The sequence below is a fragment of the Patagioenas fasciata genome, chromosome 24, assembly GCF_037038585.1.
Source record: "Patagioenas fasciata isolate bPatFas1 chromosome 24, bPatFas1.hap1, whole genome shotgun sequence".
NCBI lineage: Eukaryota > Metazoa > Chordata > Aves > Columbiformes > Columbidae > Patagioenas > Patagioenas fasciata.
This window is the reverse complement of record NC_092543.1, coordinates 4,215,464-4,236,679: the sequence shown is the minus strand read 5'-3', so window position 1 is coordinate 4,236,679 and position 21,216 is coordinate 4,215,464. Positions and strand designations below refer to the sequence as shown.

The 21,216-nt window shown below is 50.8% G+C and overlaps 1 protein-coding gene across 3 annotated transcripts in view; it reads right to left on the bottom strand.

Annotated features, from left to right (window-relative positions):
- Positions 1-21,216, bottom strand: part of LOC136111374 (opioid-binding protein/cell adhesion molecule homolog) — a 293,462-nt gene that overhangs the window by 241,162 nt on the left and 31,084 nt on the right. The window contains exons 1-2 of one of the 3 annotated variants that reach the window (XM_071798876.1): positions 5,383-5,397; positions 4,932-5,122 (exon numbers count right to left, since the gene is read on the bottom strand). In XM_071798876.1, the coding sequence (XP_071654977.1) occupies positions 4,932-4,992 (61 nt within the window). In that variant the 5' untranslated portion in view covers positions 4,993-5,122; positions 5,383-5,397. Of the gene's footprint in view, positions 1-4,931; positions 5,228-5,382; positions 5,398-21,216 lie in introns of those variants that run through there. The other 2 variants (XM_065855516.2, XM_071798875.1) reach the window with 2 other exon arrangements.

The window sequence follows — 21,216 nt, the reverse complement described above, 5'->3', positions numbered from 1 at the left end:
GACCGTGCAACCACTCCCTGCTTCAGATGATCTCGAAGAGACTCCTCTGCAGAACACTCCTCCCCTTGTCTCTCCTAGGAGTAGCCCAGCACCTCCACACAACTCAAAACAACACCCCAAACCCGTGTCCTCCACCACCACACGCTCTCTAAGCCTAAGCCAGGACTAGAGCAAGAGCCCACCAGCTCCAAGGTCCTGCTCAGCTGGACCCCACAACATCTGGGCTCCATCGGTTCACAAGGGCAATGCATCCCCTGCCATTCCTACCTCCCTAGACCGAGCAAGCCACCGCGCTTGGTCACCCTTCGAGGGTGATAATGCAGTCCCACAGCTCTTGAGAAGCAAGCAGGAAAATGTTTCTTTCCTCCAAGCGTGAAACGAAGAGGAGTTCCCTAGAAAAACCCACCCACTGAACAGCAAGTGTCAAAGGCGTCTCTGTATGTGCTGTTGCTGCATTGGTAATTATAAGTACTGTGCCTTCGTTAGGGTGAGATAACTGAGATTTGCAGCAGAGCTGTTATTATTTTTGAGTTTAAACAAAAAGAAGCAGTGTGACAGCTGAGATCATTCCCCATCGTGCACACGGCAGGAGGCCACAGCATCTCAGGGGATGCTCAGGCCAGAAGGTAAGAAGAGACGGGGACCAGTGTCCAGCTTTGCCTAACTGGGATGGGAAAAAGATACAGCTGAAAGCCTAGGCTGACCACAGGGTTGTGGAGATGTTACAGAAAGAAACCCCACAAGTTTTGCTCTATCCCTGCCCCACTGCAGCAACAGGACCCTCCTGGGTACCCTGCTCGTCCCATGAACACGTCGGGTTTCATCGCAGCATCCCGGCGGTTTCCTTCCCCACTGCTCACCCAGCGACTTTGGTTTCTAACCAAACTGAGCACCAACTTCAAATTGCATATTCAAGTGTAAAATACAAAGACAGTTGTTTATGCAGCTCAAAATTCACCATAACCAAATATTCAAGCCTTTGGGGAAGATTTTTTTCAAAGGCAGTGGTTAAGGTACCCAGCTCCCATCGGCGCCTTTGAAACATTTCTCCTTTCTCAGTTTTTCCCAGAGATTCACACCAGCAAAAGCTCCTCCACCCGACCGTCTGCGACTAGTGAATGCACAAAGGAGCCGATGGCAAAGAGAAGCTGCTGGAAAACGTGAGGTTCGCCACTTTGGGGCATCCTGGAAGCCAAGAGCCACCAGCCCCGAAACCTGCAGCCCCAGAGCAAACTGTTCTTGAAAACTCGTGCTGTGGGGATTCGTACAAAGTAAAATCTGTGTGTGCCCGTCCTCCCATCACTTGGAAATGAGAGCAAGCGCTGCTCCTCCCCAGCAGAAAGCAAACACCTTCCAAAAGGATGACACCAGCTTTCTCCTTGTCCTGGGAGCCAGGGGATGGAGGAATAGACCTTTGACAGGGAAACCACAGCCCAAGAATCAGGTAGAAGAAGGGCAGGCACTGTTTTTGGGCTGACGATGCTGCGATCTCCTTCTTCCCAGCATCTCCAACTGATGGAGGATTGACGGCTCTGCCGCCTTAGCCGCTACTATCCCCAGCCTTTGGGAGAGCACAGAAAATCCCTTTAAGTCCCTCTCGCTCCTGTTGAAATGACACTAAAGCAGAACTAATGTGCTCCAGGTACTTATTCTTTGGGCTCAGCTGCAGGGATCAGCAGCCCTTCGCCAGGCCAGCATCCCCCGCCAGAGAGGGGTGATGGCCACATCACAGGCGTTCTAAATTCCTGCAACGCCTGTTTCTTAACTTCAGACTGGATTTACAACCACCACCAAGGTGATGCTGCCCAAGCGAGGATGAGACGGGGAGGTGAGAGGATGCACAGCCTGAGTCTTGGTTTGGGGATGCAGAAAGCAGCAATGAAAAAACAGGACTGACCATCTCACAGCAATGAACACCAGGATTGTCCATCTCACCCTGCACCGCCTGAATTCTGGCCTCCGGAAGGAGCTGCTGCCATGACAAGTTGTTTCACCGCCCAGCACAGGCAGCAATATAAATGTCTGAAGAAGCTGATGCGCATTGATTTTTGCCACCTGTAGAGCCATGATGTCACGTCGTAACTGCACACTGGCCAAATGTACTCCCCGCTGCCCCAAATTCATCCTCCTGCGCATCACAGCCCACCCTGGTTCCCCTCAAAACAACAGCACCCAAAATGCCCAGCAGTTCAAAGCATTTGCCAATGGCTTGACTATTAAATTACCCGCTCCACCCCTCCATCCTGCAGCACTGGACTCATTAAAAATCCTCAGCATCCTTCCCATCAGGAAGAACCCAACCCAGAGAGCAACTGATGGCCAGGAACCCGCCTCCCCAAGGCAACAGCATTAAGTCTTTGAAATTATTTTGGACGGAAACTTGTCTTACAAAGAAATAAAAAGCTGCAGAGTAAGACGCTATCTATGACCGGAGGGGTCAGGGTTTCATTATTGCATTAACCTTTCGTGTCTTTAGATTCCACAAGAGTAAATTGGTAACGAGACGACATGAGCCCCGATGGGAAAAACGCATCTTTCCTAACAGAAGTAAGAGGGAGGGGGAAGAACAGGGGTGGGAGCGAGAGAAAGAGGAAAAAACTGGCAAATAAGCTATTACAGCTAATAATAACTTTTGCGATGCTATTTTCTGCAGGAGCCTTCAAGTTGTGATGTTTCCCTTCACTCTAATTACACCTTCTAAAAGCAGGTTCCCTTCTCACTTCAACCACCCCGCGCGAAACTCCTGCAGGATTCGGATCAAAACGGAAAGAGTTCGCGCTTCACAAGCGGCCTCTGCGCACCCCGGGAGCATCACCTGCATCACACACGTGGGACTACTCCTGCAAAAGCATAAACGGCCCCCCAAAAAACACTCTGGGAAGGTGCAGGGACCATTCGCCTTCCCTCTGCACCGGCTGCCATTGAGGGAGACTTTGCCAACATGACTTGGGTTAGAACCATAAAAATAAAAAGGAGAGGAGGTACCAAAATCCGGTGCTTCGAGGCAGAAAGTGATCGGCGTAGGGGCAAGGAGGCAACGCACAAGTGTGCACGGGAATATTTTCGGTGCTCTAATACAGGCGGCAGGTTTCAGCTTCATGGATTAAGGGCTGAGCCCAACTGGGCAAAGTCCTGGGCTGGTTTGGTTCAGGGGACATTCCCAGCCAAAGCACATATTGCTGCTTAATAGAAATAAGAAGGGAAAGCTACAACCACGTAAGAGTGGATCAAGAAACCTCTCCCAAGTTACTGGGGGCTTAATGCATGGGCCTTTTCCTTCTCTGACACAAAGAGATACCAGAGCTAGCCCAGGCCTGAGGAAACTGCAGCAGGGCACCAGCAAACCATCAAGCTTCTGCCAGCTGCCACATCTTAAGGACACCTTGATGACAGCCCATCAAGTGTCACACGTCCTCCCACTTGACCTGCATGGCTGCCTTGCATCCATTGCTTTGCAATTTTGACACAGAGGAACCCCATCTAGCAGGAAGGTGAAAGTGCCAACATTCTGCTCAGCACAGCGAGGTGAAGCAAAGCTGCCCCCATGCCAGGTTCAAGATAATATTTTCAATTAAAAAACCCCTTGCATTCGGCAAAGTCGGGCAGCTCACGCAGCCGCTTCTCACGCTCACGTGCTAAATTACAGGTACACCATTTTGGCCCAAGGTTTTGCTGAATTGGAGGCACTGCCACCAGAGAGCCTCTTCAACCAGCCAACACACCCCAGGGGACACAGGGTACATTGCTGGGAGGCCAACACGTCACCTTCCCCTGCAATCCCACAGAGCATCACTGGTACCCAGGCTCTGGTACCTGCTGCCAGCACCACTTTGCCATAGGACACCAAGATCTGCGTGGTTCCAAAAGCAAGTTCCAGCCTGAGTCCCCTCGTGTTCGTCGCAGCTGTGGAACGAGCTGTTTTCCAGCTGTGACACAGTTAACCTCTCCCCCGCCAGCCTCATCCTCTTCCCACACACGCCAGCCTGCACAGCAAAGCACTGCAACTAAGCCACGGAAAGAAAGCTGCTGAAATTATAGCTGTGCCTCTTCCCTGCCTTCCCGGGTCCAACATAATTCCCGCTGACAGTCATGAAAAACACACGTTGGGGTTAAGATCGCATCCGAGCCTCGACACCCAGCCCCCATCTGCTTGCACAGGGACCGTGATCTTTTCAGCTGCTAAAAGTGCACATCATCGTCCAAAAAAAACCAAAAAGCCAGTGACTTCTTCCCCCCCGCAGTGTGCGGCTCTGCTGTCCGCCCCCATCGCTCCTCCGCGCGGACGCAGCGCAGGGCTGCGCTCGCTGCCCCACCGAGCATCAGCGTCGGATCCAAACCCCAGCATCTCCCCCCGCATGGCAAGTCATAGGGATGAGGCCAACCCACATTTTGAGAACCACCTGCTCAGCTTACAGAGGTTGCGGCACCTTCCCCACAGCCCAATGTGGTCCCCCCCTGGGTGTTTGGATTGCGGGGTTCGTTTCCACTTTGCAAAAGGGAGCAAGGGGTGGGCACTGAGTTTGCCTGGCGTGGAATCGGGGGTGAGGGGGAGCATGGGGACAGCACGACAGCGCGGGAGGGCACAGGAGGTGCCCAACTTTGAAGGTGAAAAAGCTCTGTGACCCCATCATTTACACCAGAGGTTGCTGGAGGGGACAGACTCCAGCCAGCCCCACTGCAGATGCCAGCACTGTTCGGGTGCATGTGGTTCGCTGCTTGCCCGGGGGGGCCAGCCCTGCCACAGGGGACGGGGATGGCTGTTTCAACCCCGTTTCGCTGGAAGCACTTGGCGATTCCCTGCTGCGGAGCGACTCGCTGCCTGCCTGCATGTGTGCGTTCGTGCGCAATGTGCATGAAGTCCGGGTCCCCCGCGCCGCCCGGATTTCCCCATTCCCCTCCTCAGCCCCTGGAGAAAAAGCGTTTTGCCCTACCTGGGATGAAGAGCAGGGCAGTTGTGGCCGTGAAGACGATCCAGCAGGCAGGATGGTACATCTTGGAGCTGCGGTAGACTAGCGGCTGATTTGCTTGCTGCTTGCTGCTGCTGCCGCTGCTTTCGTCTGCGCTGAATTCTGAGCAGGTTTAAATCCAATGTTTGCAGAGGGAGGGAGACTGAGTTAGCGAGCTGGAGAGAGAGAGAGAGACGGGAGCAGGCAGTCAGTGTCTCTGATTTTTCCTTGCACACGCACGCACACACACGCACACAAGTCGCAGAAGGAGCCCCAGGCTGGGTGCGAGCACCGGGGAAAGCAGACCTCCTACCAGGCACCCATTGGTTCGAGATGCTGACTGACACACGCACACTTGCTCCTTCTGCGGGTCTCACTCTGCAACTGGGGAGCCAAACGTGGGCATCGACCCCCTGAGCATCCCTCCCCGCGGTACCCGGGATGGAGGAGCAGCCCAGCACAGGGACGGGCACCGTCCCACCGACTCCTCCTGCACCGGCTGCTTGCAGCGGGGCTCAGAAATCTCTTGCAGCCCCTCGGCGGGCTCTGCTCCCCTCCCGAGGAAGCTGCCGGCAGCTCTGCGTGCTGCCAAGAGAGGCAAACCGGCGAGCAATCCCAGCTTTTTAGCATGAGTAGGTGTTTGGGGGTTTTTTTGCACAAAATCTCAGAAACCGAGAAGCAATCTTCTCTGTGCATCCCAAGCAGAGCGGGATCTTTTCCCTTCAGCACCAAAAAGACACTGAGCCCAGGGTCTCCAGCTCCTGCAGCCCCCCTACCCCATCCCACCCCCTTCCCAGCCAGGCCAGGCAGCATTTCCCTCCTTTCTAATGCAATTCCTCTCCTTCCAGGTCACCACAGCTTCTCCCCAGCACATCCTCACACCCTTGCCGGGCTCCGAGCATCCTCAGCACTGGGCATTGGACCTGGCTGCCCCTAAAGACTAAAGCATTTCCCAGATTGCAGGTGTGTTAAAAATAAAATGCAAGCATTTTTTTCCATGCTTAAAGACAAGCTAAAATGTTTAGTTTTGCTCAAAACAATCTCATTTCTCATTAACTCAGGGCTATAGGTCTCTTTTTGCATTCCAGGCCAGCCCACGCGTACTATTAGGCCAATATTTTGACTCTCGATCCACCACAGCTTTTTGGCACCAGTGGTCATGAATTCCTACAGCCCCATATCTCCCCTCCCAGGGTTTCATCCTGCTCATCTGCCTGAGCATCCCCTGGTCCCCCGGGACACATCAGTTCCCTGAACTCTTCTCCCTCAAGACTCTTTATTTTTGCATTAAACTCATTATCTCAGAGAATTGCCGGAAAAAAGCCCCTCCACATCACGATTCCGGGAAGGACGACGCATCCACAAACACCCAGCTGCAAATATTAATTCCCCCAACTGCCACAGAGCTGCTGGAGCTTCTGCCACCATCACCAAACCCAGATGAAGAACCCCAATAATCTCCCCCCTTGCTGTCTTTCTTCCCCAGGTTTATCCACCCACTTGTTGCAGCTCGACGCAGAGACAGCAACCGCATCCCCCTCCACGCACACGTCTTATCTCACGTTATTTTCATATAAAGCAGCACCAGGAGGAGCAGAAACGGTGCTTTCGGTGCTGGAAGCCGCATCCATCACGCTCTCAGAACGGTACCCTCACCCTGCGAGGGATGCGAGCCGAGCACGTACCGCCGGGACAAACTTTCCCTGCTTTTAGCCATTTAATCTCTATTCATTTTCCACTCTGCATGAATAAGCCACAAGTTTTTAAAAGCTTTTAACTCAACCATACTCCCACATCATCTGCTGAAGGCATCCCATCTCCTGCATCTTTAGGAGCACGCCGAAGGAAACGTGCCCAGGAGCTTCTTTCTTTAAATAAGAGTAAAACGATGTTGTTCATTATAACCTTGACCTCCTGTCCTACATGGCCAGCCCAGGACAGGGACATTGTCCCCAAAGGGGACCATGCTGAGCCCTCCAGCTGCAACTCGCTCTCCAAAACCCTCATCCTGAGCTCTGAAGCCGCCCAAGGCGAAAAGAAATATTGTTATCCTCCAGGAACTAAAGGAAACGAACAAAGAAATCATTTCTAATTAACAGAAACGTTTGATGGGCTCACAACAAACACGTTGCTCCGCTTTCAAACCCGGAGTTGAAAAGCTATATTTGGGCAAATTTCAAACCAACACATTCTTACTTTTTTCCCTCCCACCGCCTTTCTCCCGCATGTTTTGTGTTTTTCACCTGGCAGTAGCTGTTACCCAAATCCAACCCATTAGCTGCTCTCCTTGCATCTATTTGGGCCAATTAGGCACAGCTCTGAGCGTGACCTTGGACCAGACCTTTAGCACATCCACGCCTTTGCGTTCCCATCTGCAAAATGGGAACAAATGCGCTCTGGTCAGGCAGTCAAATCCATCGCTGCCCAGTACCAAACAGAGAACTGGCCTGTTTCATTTGTCTGATTTCCAAGACACAAGATAAAGATGTATAAATATGTATTTAGCTGGTGGAGCATTTCTGGGATATTTGGGCTTGTTTGCCTTTTTGATATCAAGTCGAGAATCTAAAATGCATATTTAAATTTGACAGACAGCACCCAATCCGAGGAGAGACATTATGGTCCGCTGGGCACATTTAAACATGATTTTTGTGCATATTTTCAGGGCTTCTTTCCCCCCAAGATGTCTCAATGCATATTCACATCTGGGACCACGCTGGTCTCTGGGGTAAATAACGCTTAAGTTTTCAATAAAGCAGAGATTCCCGCACCTTCTCCTTGCACAGAGGGGAAGGGAGCAGAGGATGCTTCCCAACGGAGAGCTCTCCATCCCAACCAGCCTTCCCAGTCCCATCCCAGGGAATTCCCAGTTCCTCCCATCTCCCCCCCTTCCTTCCTGTGCCCTCCCCGCCTGCGTTTGTGGCTCTGCCTGAATGAAAGGCTACCCTTTTCTCCTTGACATCTTGTTAGAATGTGAATACAACATCTATTGATTTGCATTTCATGCAAGGAAAGGAAAAAAATAAAAGTAGTGCTGTTTCTTTTTTTATTAAAAAAAAAAGCCTCTCTTGAACTCAGAGCTGCTATGGGAATAAACAGAAAAGACGCAGGCAAATGCAAGCTGAGCTCTTCAAGCCTCAGCCACCCCGGCCATGGGGAGCACAAGGACCTGCCCCATCATCTCACAGACCACACAAGGACCTGCCCCATCATCTCACAGACCACACAAGGACCTGCCCCATCATCTCGCAGAGCACAAGAACTTCATTTGTTCCTGGGGGACGTGTCCTCATCAGGGTCACAATCCATCCCTGTGGCCATTGCCAAGGGCAAACACCCCAGGCCGCATGGTAAAGGCAAGCCGGGAGCAATTAAGCTGGGCAAGGAGATTAAATTAGCAGCCAAAGCCAAAGGAAGAGCAGGTTGGTGCTTGGGAGATGTATCAAGCAGCACCACTCACCCCCTGAAGCTCCAAACCAGGGCAAGCAAACCGGGATGCTCTGGGGAGCACAGGATTTGGGTAGCGGTGTGAGCAGCTCTGCCTCACCTACCGCAGCAGGGTGCTAGGAGGATTAATTAGTGTTTGCGAAGCACTTTGAAGATGAAGGCGGCCATGGGAGGGCTCAGAACCGGGAGCGAGATGGAGACTGAGGAACCCGGTTACACCGAGGTTTCTTATCCGCTGTGCGAACGCCGGGTGGGTTCAGATGAAAGCTAGAATGGGAAAATTTCTGCAGTGTTAAAGAAAAAAAATAAAAATAAAGAAAAATGGAGCATGTGCTGCTTAGGAAAAATGAGTGAGAGATTAAAAAAAAAAAGGGATCCAAGTCTCTAAAAGCTGGAGAGACCTGCTATTGATTCTGGCTTGGGAAGACAGGGCCTGAACGAGAGCTGGTGTGTTGTTAAGTGCACTTATCTCCTCTCGTCAGGTGGGAGAACGGGGCCAGATGGACAGGCTACCAACTCCCGTCAGGAATCATTACCAGCGCGTGCTGCACGAGGTGCCTCCAAAGATGTGCTACGAGCAGCCGCACCGTGGGGCCGCGAACCCCACAACATCCCTGGGCAACACTCTCCAACGCTTGGGCATCCTCATCATTGGAAAGCTTTTTCTTACGTTTCACTATAATTTCTTGTACTTCCATTCGTGCCTGTGGCCTCTCACCCTCTCTGGGCACCTGTGTTTTCCCATCTGCGCCCCCAAAAACACCCAGAGCACCCCATTTCCTGGGAGAAACCCTCCTGGGAAAAGCCAGCAATGGAGTTTGCTCCCCTTCTCAGCTGTCAGAAGAACGGGCCCACTCCGGAGAGCGAGGAAACACAAGATACCCTCACAGAGATCTTTGATCGCAGTAATTATCCCTTGTTGTCACGTACAAAACACTATCTTCATGCAGATACAGAGCTCCCGCTGTCCCACCCCCTTCTCTGCACGCCCCACCATCCCATCACCTCCGAACACACGCGGACAGGATTCCCTTCGCCCACCGACGGGTCGAGAAAGGAGACTTTTGTTTGCCTGCCTTTGATCAAAATGACTCAACGTCAGCGAAAGAGCAGGGAGAAAGAAAAGAAAACAGGGCAGAAACGACGCATCCTGATCCCTAAGCAGGAGAAGGGTTCAAGGATAATTCAGGCACCACTCACTGGTTGTGTGCTTCTGGGGGTTGGGTTTTCTAGTCATTTTTTCTTTAAAGAATGAGAAAGAAAACATATTTTTTTTTAAGTTTTGCTCCCTTTCATTTTTCTCCGAGTTCAGTGGCTTTCCTCGTCAAGCCTCTGTAGCTCAGGTAAGAACAGAGGGCTCCAGATTAAAGAGAAACACGGCAGCAAGCAGAAAGCCGTCGAGATAACAGAGAGGACAAAGTCGGGAAAGACAAAGAAGAGGAGTCTGCTTCCTGCGAGATTCCCACTTCTGGTTTTACGTGGATTATTCCAGAAATGGAGACCAGGCTGCACATTTCAGACTCCGATCCCAACTCTCTCGGTGTGGACGTGGAGATACAGGAGTGCATGAGGAACATCTCAGCCTGTCCGGGGCTCTCACAGACATTTAATACACCCCGGATTTTTATAGATATCTAGGTGGGTGGACAGACAGACAGCACGCTAGACTGACAGCTCTAAATACCTCTCTGCACGAGCGTGGGTAGCAACCCAGCATCGTGCCTCCTGCCAGAGCATCTCGCGTGCTGCTGAAAAACACAACCGTGCAGCTCGTCCCAGCCCTCGCTCCTCTATCGAGGCACGCAGCCAGACACGCTTTGGGGAGGAGAACGTGGTTCCATCACTCCCCATCCCAGCAAGAGCCCCCCAGTTGCTTCCTGCAGCATCACCCACCACAAAGAGGTTCCTGCAGCCACCATGAGATGCAGAGCGAGGCCACAAGGTACCCAACGCTTCTGCAACACCAACCTGCAAATGAGATGGGGATTTGCCTGGAGCCAACCCCTCCATGGCAAAGCCAGGCACCCCAAGGGCTCAGCAGGGTCCACGTCTCCTTCACAAATGACTTTGCAATGACAAACTCCCGGGGTCCCGTCAGGCTCTCTGTTAGGAAACCTTCCCCGCTGCCTTGTTTATAGATCTATTCTTAGCTCAACTTTTTGACTCACTGCAGAAACAGCAAGGAGCCTTTCATCCCCTGACCCCGAAGCACCTCAAAGAATATGAGCTGAGCCTCACGGAGAGGAAATATTGTCCTCTCTGTTAGACAGAAGGGTCAACCAATGTATGAGGCCAGGAAGACAGGCAGCAGGCCAGCGAGCAGAGCAGGGAACGGGCTTTAGATGTGCACGAGGCGAAAAGGCAGCCTGTGGAGAGCAAGACGAGTGCTTGAGAAATTGGATGAACCGGGGGGCTCGAAGGGGCACAAAGTCCTGCTGGAGACCAACCCCTTGTGCTGCAGCGCAGGGGATGAGGGAGGAGGTCCTTGTCCCCAATGGGGAACCTTCTCTGGGGGCATTCGGGTGGTCTGTCTGCTCCAGGTTGAACCCACTGCCCTCTGCTGAAGGCGCTGGCAGGTGAGAAATAAGTGATTAAGACCCCATTTTCAACCAGAAGCAGCAGAGAGGAGGCTGGGTGGTCCTCCCCTCTCTGCAAATAGCCCCGATCCTTGCGATGCTCCCATCAAAATGACCTCCTGGAAGCTGTGAAGCAGCCACCAAACCATCACATTCTCGCTGCTCCTGTTTGAAAACCACTTTGTTTCCTTTATTTGTAAGTAAAAATCATGCTGAAACGACGCTGGCCAGGGTGGCACAAAGGCCCAGCTGCACCCTGCCCCAGGACAACGACAAGGACGTCTCCATTAACAACGAGAGATGCTCATCGCCGCATCGCACCCCAAACTGGGGAGGGAGAGCAGGTGCTGGGAGATGGGGCACCGCACCCTCGTGCAGCACAGAAAGTATTTTCCATATGCTGCCTGATCACTTATACGTTTCTTAAAATGCTATTGCACAGATATTTCAGAGGCATCATGTAGTACCATCTGTTATGTTATATATTGCACCGAGCCTGGCCAATTTTGAGATACTGTAATTTTATCTCCTCCATCTCATATGCGGCATAGGCATTCTGCAAGGCGACTTGACGGGGAATGGGGATTTACAGAGGGATGGGGCCACGTAAATCAAAAGGCAAGGCCCAAAAACGAGCGGCGACGGCAGCTCCCACCCGTCCCGGACATCAGAGAGGAGTTTTGGGGTCGAACCTGGACATTTTGGGTCAACCACCTTGAGCTAACGCTTGCAGAGCCACTCTCCATCTCTCTCCCGCTGCATCCCCGCCTCCGACAGCATTGCTGCGGAGTGAAGAGACGCCTCCGGCATCTCGCAGATGTCCTTTTCCTGCCTCCCCCAGCTTTTCCAGGCAGCACCGTGGTCCCCCCTTCCTCATGGCATCGATGAGCCACATCGTGGCACAACATCTTGTGCAAACCCAACGTCCCCTTGGTAAGAGATGCTGCTGGAGGGCAGCTCCACGTTGGGGGTATTCCCTCCGTTATCAGCTTTTTCCAGGGAGCGGTGGCAGCAAGAGGAGCTGTCAGTGGAGCAAATTATTCTGCCCCATTCAAGAACCCATCAGCAAAACCCACCTCTGCCTCACTGCCTTGCCCTGACAAGCATCATTAAGGTGAAACTCTCCGCCTGGGTTATCCACATGGATAACTCGGTGCTGCAAGAGCAGGGGAAAGACCGGAGGCAAAAAGAAAAACCAACCGAGGTTATTGCAAAAAATTGCCTGAAGTACATGGGCAGAGCAGAGGTAGAGCCCTGTCCTCTCAGATAAAACACTGTGAACTTATTATTTTTCAAGTGAATGCTCCCAGACGCCAACTCCACTTCTACCAACTCTCTCTGAAGTGCCAGTAAAGTTTGGTGTCGCTTGGCTCCATTAATTCTGATTTCATTAGGAAAAGAGACATTAAAAAAGTGGAAACCTTCAGATTTCCTGTGTTTTGCTGGCTCCCTCCTCTGGCACTTGGAAATATTTTTATTTTGTAATGGTTTTGGCCATGAAGTAAATGGAAAGACGTCCGGCATCTCCTTGGACCTGCTCTTCAAGACAAGCAAGCCTTGCTCTGAGTCACCATGCGCTGCCACAGAATCCATTTGTAAAAGCTTTTTTATATATCCTTGCCACAATAATTAAAAGGAAAGGGATAATTCACCAAAAATATCACCCTTGCTACTGTTTAATATTAAAAAAGCAGTCAAGTACACTTTAAGAAAGGCAACAGCAAGCAGAATTAGCAGCAGCTGAGCACATCCATGGCATGTCGCTTCCAAAAATCAAAGAGGATGATGCAAGAACCCTACACTCAACTCTTGGGGTGTCTCCTACCCAGATTGAGTTTCTCCCTGAGCACCATTAAAAAGACATCGCCCTAGGTCTGGAAGCCCCAGGGTTCATTCTTCCTGAAACCCAGAAAGCGCAGGAGGCTGCGGTGCCGTTTCCCCCATCCCTCCCATGCAGCAAACAGAGGAGTTTGGCGTGGGATCAGATTCTGTGACTTCTCTTTTTGTTTTTAAATAAATACACGACCGTCCCCTGTGGATGTCTGGCACTGTCTTCACAAAGGTTTAGCAGCCACACTTAAATTTCTACTTTCAATTGCATTTTGGTTTTTTTTTCTTAGTTCATTAATAAGCATTAATACCTCAGCTTTGCGCGCATTTAATATTCTTCCCAGCACTTCAGTTTTCCGTTTGAAAAGGACACTTCAAGGGCTTTTCAAACATTATTTCGCTATTGTTCACGAAACACTTCTGATGGAAAACAGCGTTTCCATTCTGTTTTAAAACTTGTAAACAACCTTTCCCCTTTATAAAGAAATATAATATGTTTATCCATCTACCGAATACTAGCAAGCAAAGAGCTACAGGGAGCCTGTTAACTCCGGGAGCTCGGGGTGGTATGTGTTCAAAGATAATAAATAATAATGCTTGCTTCTCCATCTTTCCTCTAAAGTTTCAAGGACTCTTGACGCCACCACCCAACTCGAGCATGCAAAAACCAGCCAGCCAGCCCCAAAACGCCATCCTAAGCCTGCTGGGTTTCTTTTGCAGTCAGCTAAGCCCAAAAGACTTTAGACCAGGCTTGCTTCACCCCAGCTTTCCTGCTTACACCAGGAAAAGCTGCTCAGGTGAAGCAGCACAGGTAGCTCACAGCTGGGAGCAATGGGAAGGACCCTATTTCCATAAATTTCCATGCAATGCCAAGGGGAAGATGCACACTTTGCAAAAGAGAGCTGGAAAATCCGAGGCAACCATGTAAAACCAGGTTCTTTATTAAAGAAGGAGGTGCATCCCCGTTGCGCGAGCATGCAGCACGCTGTGCTCAAACCACCCCACCACGGGCTCTCTCGATGGAAGGCAATTGCGTACTAGGAGCAAACACAAGCTCTGGTCTCATTGCAAGCATTTCCTCCCCCTTCCCCAGGGGAAAATCCATGCCAGCCCTCTGGAATGGGGCTGGATGGGGGAAGGGAGGAGTTCCAAGGGAAGGGGAGGGAAACCATCACTCTAAAATCACTCGACCCCCCTCAAGTGCTGCTCCCTCCTCCCCCAGGCGCATGGCACTTCACATCTGGAGAGTCACTTCTGCACGTCACTCATCAACCCTCGCTCGTCTAGAACACCCAGCCAGCCACGCGCTACATAAATATTGATGGGGCACGTTATTGAATAAATAGATCTGCTCAAACGTTCAATATTGACCACTTCAAGAAGGCAAAACAACAAGGCCTGGGGGACGTGGGGTTTCATCCAGCCTCAAATTGGATAAGCAGGGATGAAACATGCACTGGATGTGGCCCCTTTGCTGCCCTGAACACCAGCTGGGAGATGAGGAAGGAAAGGAAAGCCCTGGAGAGACAAGGAGGCAAAATCCTTGCGCAGAAACGATGCCTCGACAAGACATTTGTTTTTCTGGTTCTGTTCCCTTCTGGTCAAGTAACTTGAAAATTCAATAGCGTGCGTGGAGAATTGGGGCAAGGGAGGAGCGGAAAGGCAATGTATTCCCCTGGGGACGATCAATCAGAGAAGGCAGGCTGCCAAATCACCCTCGAGCTGCCCAAATGCGTTAATGGAGGAGATTAGAGAGCTCCTTCTGGGGATCAAAGGAAAGCTCTCCCCCAGGAGCTGCTGCCTTGCACTCCCCAAGTCCCACAGGACTCCTTTGGCAGCAGCTCCTGCCAACATTTTCTTTTGGGGGGGTCACTATCCCCTGAGTCTTATTAAGGAGCTTGAAAGAAAACAAAACTTCATTTGAGGGAACCACACTTCATCCCATTTCGAGTCAAAATTACACACAGATGGCAACGCTGCATTATTTCGATGCAAGCCCTGCATCTCAATTTCTAACCTCCCCCCTCCCCAAAAGTTCTACACTGGTGCACCACCACCTTGCACTGTAATTAAACTGGAAATTATCATTCAGGATTTCAGTTTTGTGCAACTGATAGCATTCACCTCTCTGATATCAACCCATAAAACAATAATAACTACAACTGGAGCTTTACGAGTCGTCTGGTTTGGATCACAAGAGATCAAAACCAAGACTGGCAGCACCCTTGCAGCTCATGGCCCCCGGTAATAGGATCCTGCCTATTTCTTGAACTCGGGAAGCAATCCAAAGGAGAATCATTCTTTATAATTGTTTTTCAACTTCTCCTCCAGCTGGAGGAATAATGACTGCACAATTCTCCTAACAACATGATCATAATCTATCAGTTCTATGAACTATAGAATGAACCCAAAGAGATAATTGGTGCAGGCACTGAATGATAAACATGTCAAGATTATGATTTCTTTGCTTAAAAACGAAACGAAGATATGATTGGAAATGCCATGCTTGGGGAGTATGAGCAATATTCCCATGCTCCATCATCTAAATTAGTTTATAATTTGCATGCACTTGTATTTTTAGGCATTGTTCGAAGGCAGGGGAGCTGTAAAACACTAAGATTCAAACACCATCAGACTTTGTCCTTCAACAGCACCTTCCCAGTAAAGATCTCGACGTGCGTCAGAAAGTCCCATTAGCCCCACCGTGCAGATGTGGAGGTGTCGGGGCATCTCAGGAGGGTTTTTCGCCTCCTTTCCATAGGTTTTACAACCCCAGAGATTTGCTCTAAGTGTGCGGTTTGTACACACGCTCAGCAGGCAATGAATTTTAGCACTGTACCTTTCCGCCTGCCGTTTCCCGACGCTCCCAAAAGGACGACAAACCCGGGCTGACATGCGACTCGCAACAAAACCCAAACCACAGCAAAATTCACCTCATTTCCAGTTTTGTTACAAGCGCTGGTTTTCGCAGCCCTCTGAGCTTCGCAGACCACGGTGCTTTGCTGGGTTAAACATGAGACGAAAACACCAACAAACCCAAACCATATTCACATGCTGAAGCAGTGCACCCTCCTTCATTTCCCAGCAGCAATACAAATGAAAAAGGGTGGCGGGGGGGAAAAAAAGGCAGAAATAACCCACTGCCCAAAACCTGCTGCAAAAACTCAGCGCGTGTTTTTTCTCCTGGTATCTGGGGGGAATATTTGGGAAGATCCGGGGGCTCCAGGTTGCACTTGGGGGCAACGCTTCACCCAGGCAGCTCGTGCTACAGGCAGAGCAAAGAGGATGGGGATAAAGGAGACAGGACCAAGGTCCTGCACCCCAAAAAACAGGGGTGGGCTTTGCTGCAGCCCCTCCAGCAAGTCCTCCCAAGGGCTTTGCAAACCGCTGTGCAGGGAACGGAGTCTTACCCAAAAAATGGGGTGCAGCAGCATGTGCAGGGACAAGCGATGGGGACACCAGGACGGGAGCCACGGAAAGGGACATTTCTGCTCTCGGACGGACTCTGCAGGACATAGAGCTAAAGCAGAAAACCAGTAAGAGCAACTAGAAAGACGGAAGCACCAATCCCATCCTTTCTCTGCTAAAATACAAAGTTCCTTAAAGCAAGTCTACTGAATTAAAGAGGAAACCCTAGAGAGCTTCCATGCTCATGAACAAATTCAATTTGCCACCTCATTTTGAACTTACAGAAGTCAAAACTCTCTAAACAAGAGGCAAAGCCTGGCAGTCCGCCTTCAGCCACCCAGAGACCAGTCCACGATTGGGCATCACGCTGAGGGAACAAGCCAAGTACTCGTCCCCATCTCACAGCACCAGTGACCAAACCCCATGTTGCAGGAGTCGCTTGCCAAGCACACAGCCAGGACAGGGAGAGAATTTTCATTAAGTCTTCCTACAGCAGTAATTTTTATTGCCTGTTGTTTCCCCCCTCTTTGTTTCGTGATATCTAATGCAGCATCACAGAGATGCAGCCACTCTGAGCAGCTCAGCACCACTCCATCACCCAACAAAACAAATCCACCTTGGAAATAAAAGCAAATTAAAAGCCACTTTGAGCACGGACACTGAACTGAAGCTTCCCAGCACCTTTGCTTTCCATAGGAGATGCAAACCACCACCAGCACCACTTTTATGGGAGCCTGTGGGCACGGACAATTGCAGCGCAGGGGAAAGGAGCTCCAGAGCATCCCAGGCACCACGAGGTGCTTGCTGAACCTCATCCTGCATCCCCTCTGTCCTCACTCCTCCTGCTCTTTCAGTTCACACTGGGAGTAGGCGAAGAGCGAATCCAGACCGACGCTCATCTGGTTCTGCAGATCCCACCAAGCTGAGTCCCTGTAAACCCCGAGCAGAAGGGACAACCCTTGGGCAGGTGAGACCAAACCGATCTGATCGCATCCCTCCCTCCCCAAGGCATCATCACTCAAGCCGCAGGAGTGGAATTAGAGGCTCCGTGATTTTTACCACATTTTAATGCCTGTTGGGCAGGCAGGCAACACAGCCCTGCCTCAGTGCTTGGGAGCCAGCACTGAAGCACGCTAGAAACTCAAGCCAATTGAATTATGTGCTGCAAGTAATTTGTTCAAGAAACACTGACATTCTTGTCAAACTATTCACAATTCCTTTCTTTTCTCCTTTTTTTTAAAAATTTCTGACTAGCTCTCTAGATCATTGGATAACGTTCAGGCAACGATCGGGATGATTTTCTTCTCTTTCCCCATCATCGCCATCAAATGAAGTTATTTGTGAATACATCTGTTGGATACCAAACCAAACCAAACATGACAAGTCTATTTTCACCGTCAGTAAGGCGAGGTTGGAGGCGCCGAGGTATGCACGGCCCTGTACATCGTGCTGCGTTAACACCAGCAAAGCGCTTGCAAGGGGCAACTGCAAGAGGGGCTGGGGTGGGTTTTTACACGGTAATACTCTAATACAGAACACTAAGCTTTCCCATCGCAGGCAAAGCTGTAATACATAGGGAAAAGGCCACTTTGATAAGATACAGGGAGTCTGGAGTTGCATTATCCCAGTGCAACTATCGCTAAGTCATTAGCAGCCAAGTAATATTGCAGTAGCGAACAATTTGACTAATATTCCTCTGTAGCAAAGGTAAAAGGCACCGCGCAAGCCGGCAATTTGTCCTGATGATGAACTCCTGAATCAGAGACAACTGTGGGAAGCATCTCCTTCCCGGGAACCACAGGAGCTCCTGCAATCCACCTGCTCCTTGGCAGCGACCATTTATATCTGCATTGCAAACCTCCACGGGTTACAAAAGATGGAATTCCTGGTTAAGCACATCCCCAGAGCCCACGAGCAGCCTCGACTGCTGTATCCCAGCCCAGAAGCAACAGTTCTTCCCTCTCCCAGCCGTGGCTGCAGAGCTGGTCCAAGAGGCTCCTGGATTTCAAACTTAGCAGCCAAAGCCTGTTTTGCAGGGGAAAACGCAAATCCAGAGCAAGGTACACAGGCTAGGATGGGAAACGGGAGCCAAAAGCTTCAGCTCGTGCAGCCACCGTGCTCATCACGGCCCTTTCTGGATTTAAAATCTTGATGCTTATGAAATCTCTTTCCAAGACGACGCCTGGAATAAATTGTCATCTGATAATAGCTACCAGGTGGCGAGGGAAGAAAAAAGCAGACATGCACAGAATGTTTTGACTTCAAACTCATGTGGATTGTCAGAGCGGGAGTGTATTTTGTGTCCCTGCCTCCCCCTCACCATTTTCACCCCTTCGTGGATTTTAAAATATATATATATATATATATTATTTTTTTCTTTCTTCAAGTGGAAGGCAAACTGCTTGGGTTAGTGGTTGAGGGCCAGAGACAGAGCCCAGAGCAAATCTCCACCACCCTTCTAAGGGCCAGGGGTGGCCAATTAGGGGTCAGCTCCTCATCTCTCTAATTAAGCGAGCAGATGAAGAAAGCCTCAGCAGACATCTGTGCTCCTCTCGCCTCCTCCCATCGCAACCACTCCCGTTCTTGTTCCGCTGCCCCTTCTCGCCCCAGTCCTCACTCCCCATCACACCTGTAACCTTTCCCATTAACACCAGCCCAGGCAGGGAAAACCCTTCCTGAGCTCAAAGCATCTCCTTTTAATCAATTTGCCATGGAGCCTGCGGCGAGGAGCAGGCACAGAACTCCCTCCTGGTCCAGGATGACATTTCCAGGGCAGGGTAGCAAAGGGCATCCTTCTCAGGAGCTTCAGAGCATGGTAAAAGGCAACATCATTCCCCCCTGTGTGCATTTGGGGAATGCACAGCCCTTTCTTCCTATGCCAGGAGCTCTACACTTGCTCTGCGCAAGCCTGCGAACACACACACACACACACAGATTACATCTTGTTCTTCACAGGGAGGGATATTGACTTGGAAAATATCAAAACCGCCTCTGAGCTCACAGCAACTCTTCTCCCAAAACCGAAAAGAAGAATTAATACAGAGGTTGAAGCAAAGAAGAGAAGACGCTTTACTACACAGACAATCTGAGGAAATTAGCTCCTGGAATAAGGAGGCCAGCATGGAGAGCAAGAAGGCATTTTTAAATGGCATTTTGAAATTTTCAAGGACTTTGCTGCAATGCATGCGTCCCAGGAGGGACCGCGGCGGAGAAGCAGAGCCCAGGGGACTTGCAGCCCAAGGTCCATTTCTGGTGGGTGCTGCTGGACCGGGTCAGGACGGCTTTTTTGGGTGCCCAAAGGTGGGTGTCGCACCCCTCCCTGCTCCCATTGCCCCAGGCAGGTCATTACTGCTGGGCAAATGCAGCATCCCAGAGCCAGCTCTGCCTCCATCCTTCAATTCCTGCGAAAAAGAAACTGCCCACAGGCAAGTACTAATGATGACTGCCAATATAATGACACACATAATACAGTCAGCTCCATTGCAAGTGTAATTGCAATCATAATGTAATCAATACCGATGGAAACACCATATTTATACAGGGCCTTTCATCACTCACATGTAATGCAGTCAGTGCCAGTGCAAATATGCCAGCATCTGAAATAAAATATTTGCCGTACATCTTATGTACGTGCAGACCAAACAGTGCATTCGGGAGAATCCTGCGATGCTGAGGGCTTCGGGAGCTTTCTGGGCATCCTACAAACTCATTTAAAAAAAGAATAACAATCGCAAGTCTGGTTATGCTCTGGAAAATAATAAATCTACATTCACATTGAATTCTCCTTAGCGTAAGTCACAACTTCCACATTGCTTTCCCTGTCAGTTCTGTGCCCCGGCATATTGCGATGGTCAGGCAGTCATTAACCTCCTGATGGGCAGAAAACCGGGAGAAACGCTCCTGTCTGCCTGCTGGGGAGGCCTCCAAGTTCTCCACCCAAGACCTGCACTCCTGCTTCTTCCAGCAACGGGACCGAGCATCCCCACGAGCTGCCAGCATCCCCACAGACACCAGCTGACTGGTGTCATTCAGGTGACAATGACCATGTGGTGGCGGCCCCCGGCCGCGGCGCTGAAGGACTTTGCCCTTACATTTAGGATAACACGGCGTTCCCAAGGCTCGTACGCTGGGAAGAACACCTTCCTGCCCTCGCTCGCCATCCCATCTGCCCTCTGAATCTGATCCAGACAGTCCATCACGGGTCTTGACACATTTAATGTCTCAGTAAAGAAAAACACGATGTGTTGATGCTCCTGTAAAGCTCTGACAACTGACAGCCTAATGGCTCCTTATTTTTTCCCAGCTGCAGTTTAGAAAATGAAATAAATTTAGCTCCTTAAGCAGGCTGGATGCTCCGTGAGTAACGTGTTTGCTGGGCTGCGGGATCTGCCAAGGGGAAAGGGCAGCATGAGGGGTGGCAGTGGATTGAGGAGTTGTTGGGCACCAATTTACCCATCCAAATTCACCCAGTGACGCACACTCTCCTCCCGCTTTGCTGGAGCTGAGAGCCAGGACACAAAACTCCAGGTACAAGTGATGCTGCTGCCCTATCCTGGAAGGGGTAGATAGGGAAATGGGACCATTCTCCAGTGACATCCACACCGGGGGGACCTCGGCACATCAGACATCTCTGGCAAAAGCTGGGAGACACGGGCAAAGCTCAGAAGTTCTTTTCTGCGGGTGGCTGCAGTATATTAAGCAACACTCCTGTAATTAGGCTAAAGCGCCGTGTGGCCACGGGGCTGGGAAAACATGATTGAAAGCCTTTTCAGGAGGAACCGGCCGGGTCCTTGTGGAGCACACACCAGCCATTACTCACCAGCGGCTCAGCCAGACGAGTTAGCGAGCCTCGAGCCAGCAGACTGGAAACCCTTTCTCCGAAATATTTCTAAGGCCATGGGCGATGAAGGATGGGCAGGGCTGGAGATGAGGTTCTTATCTCACCATGACGCCTGCTGCCTCTCGCCCCCCACCCATGACAGCCAGTGTGGGACACAACAGCATCTCCA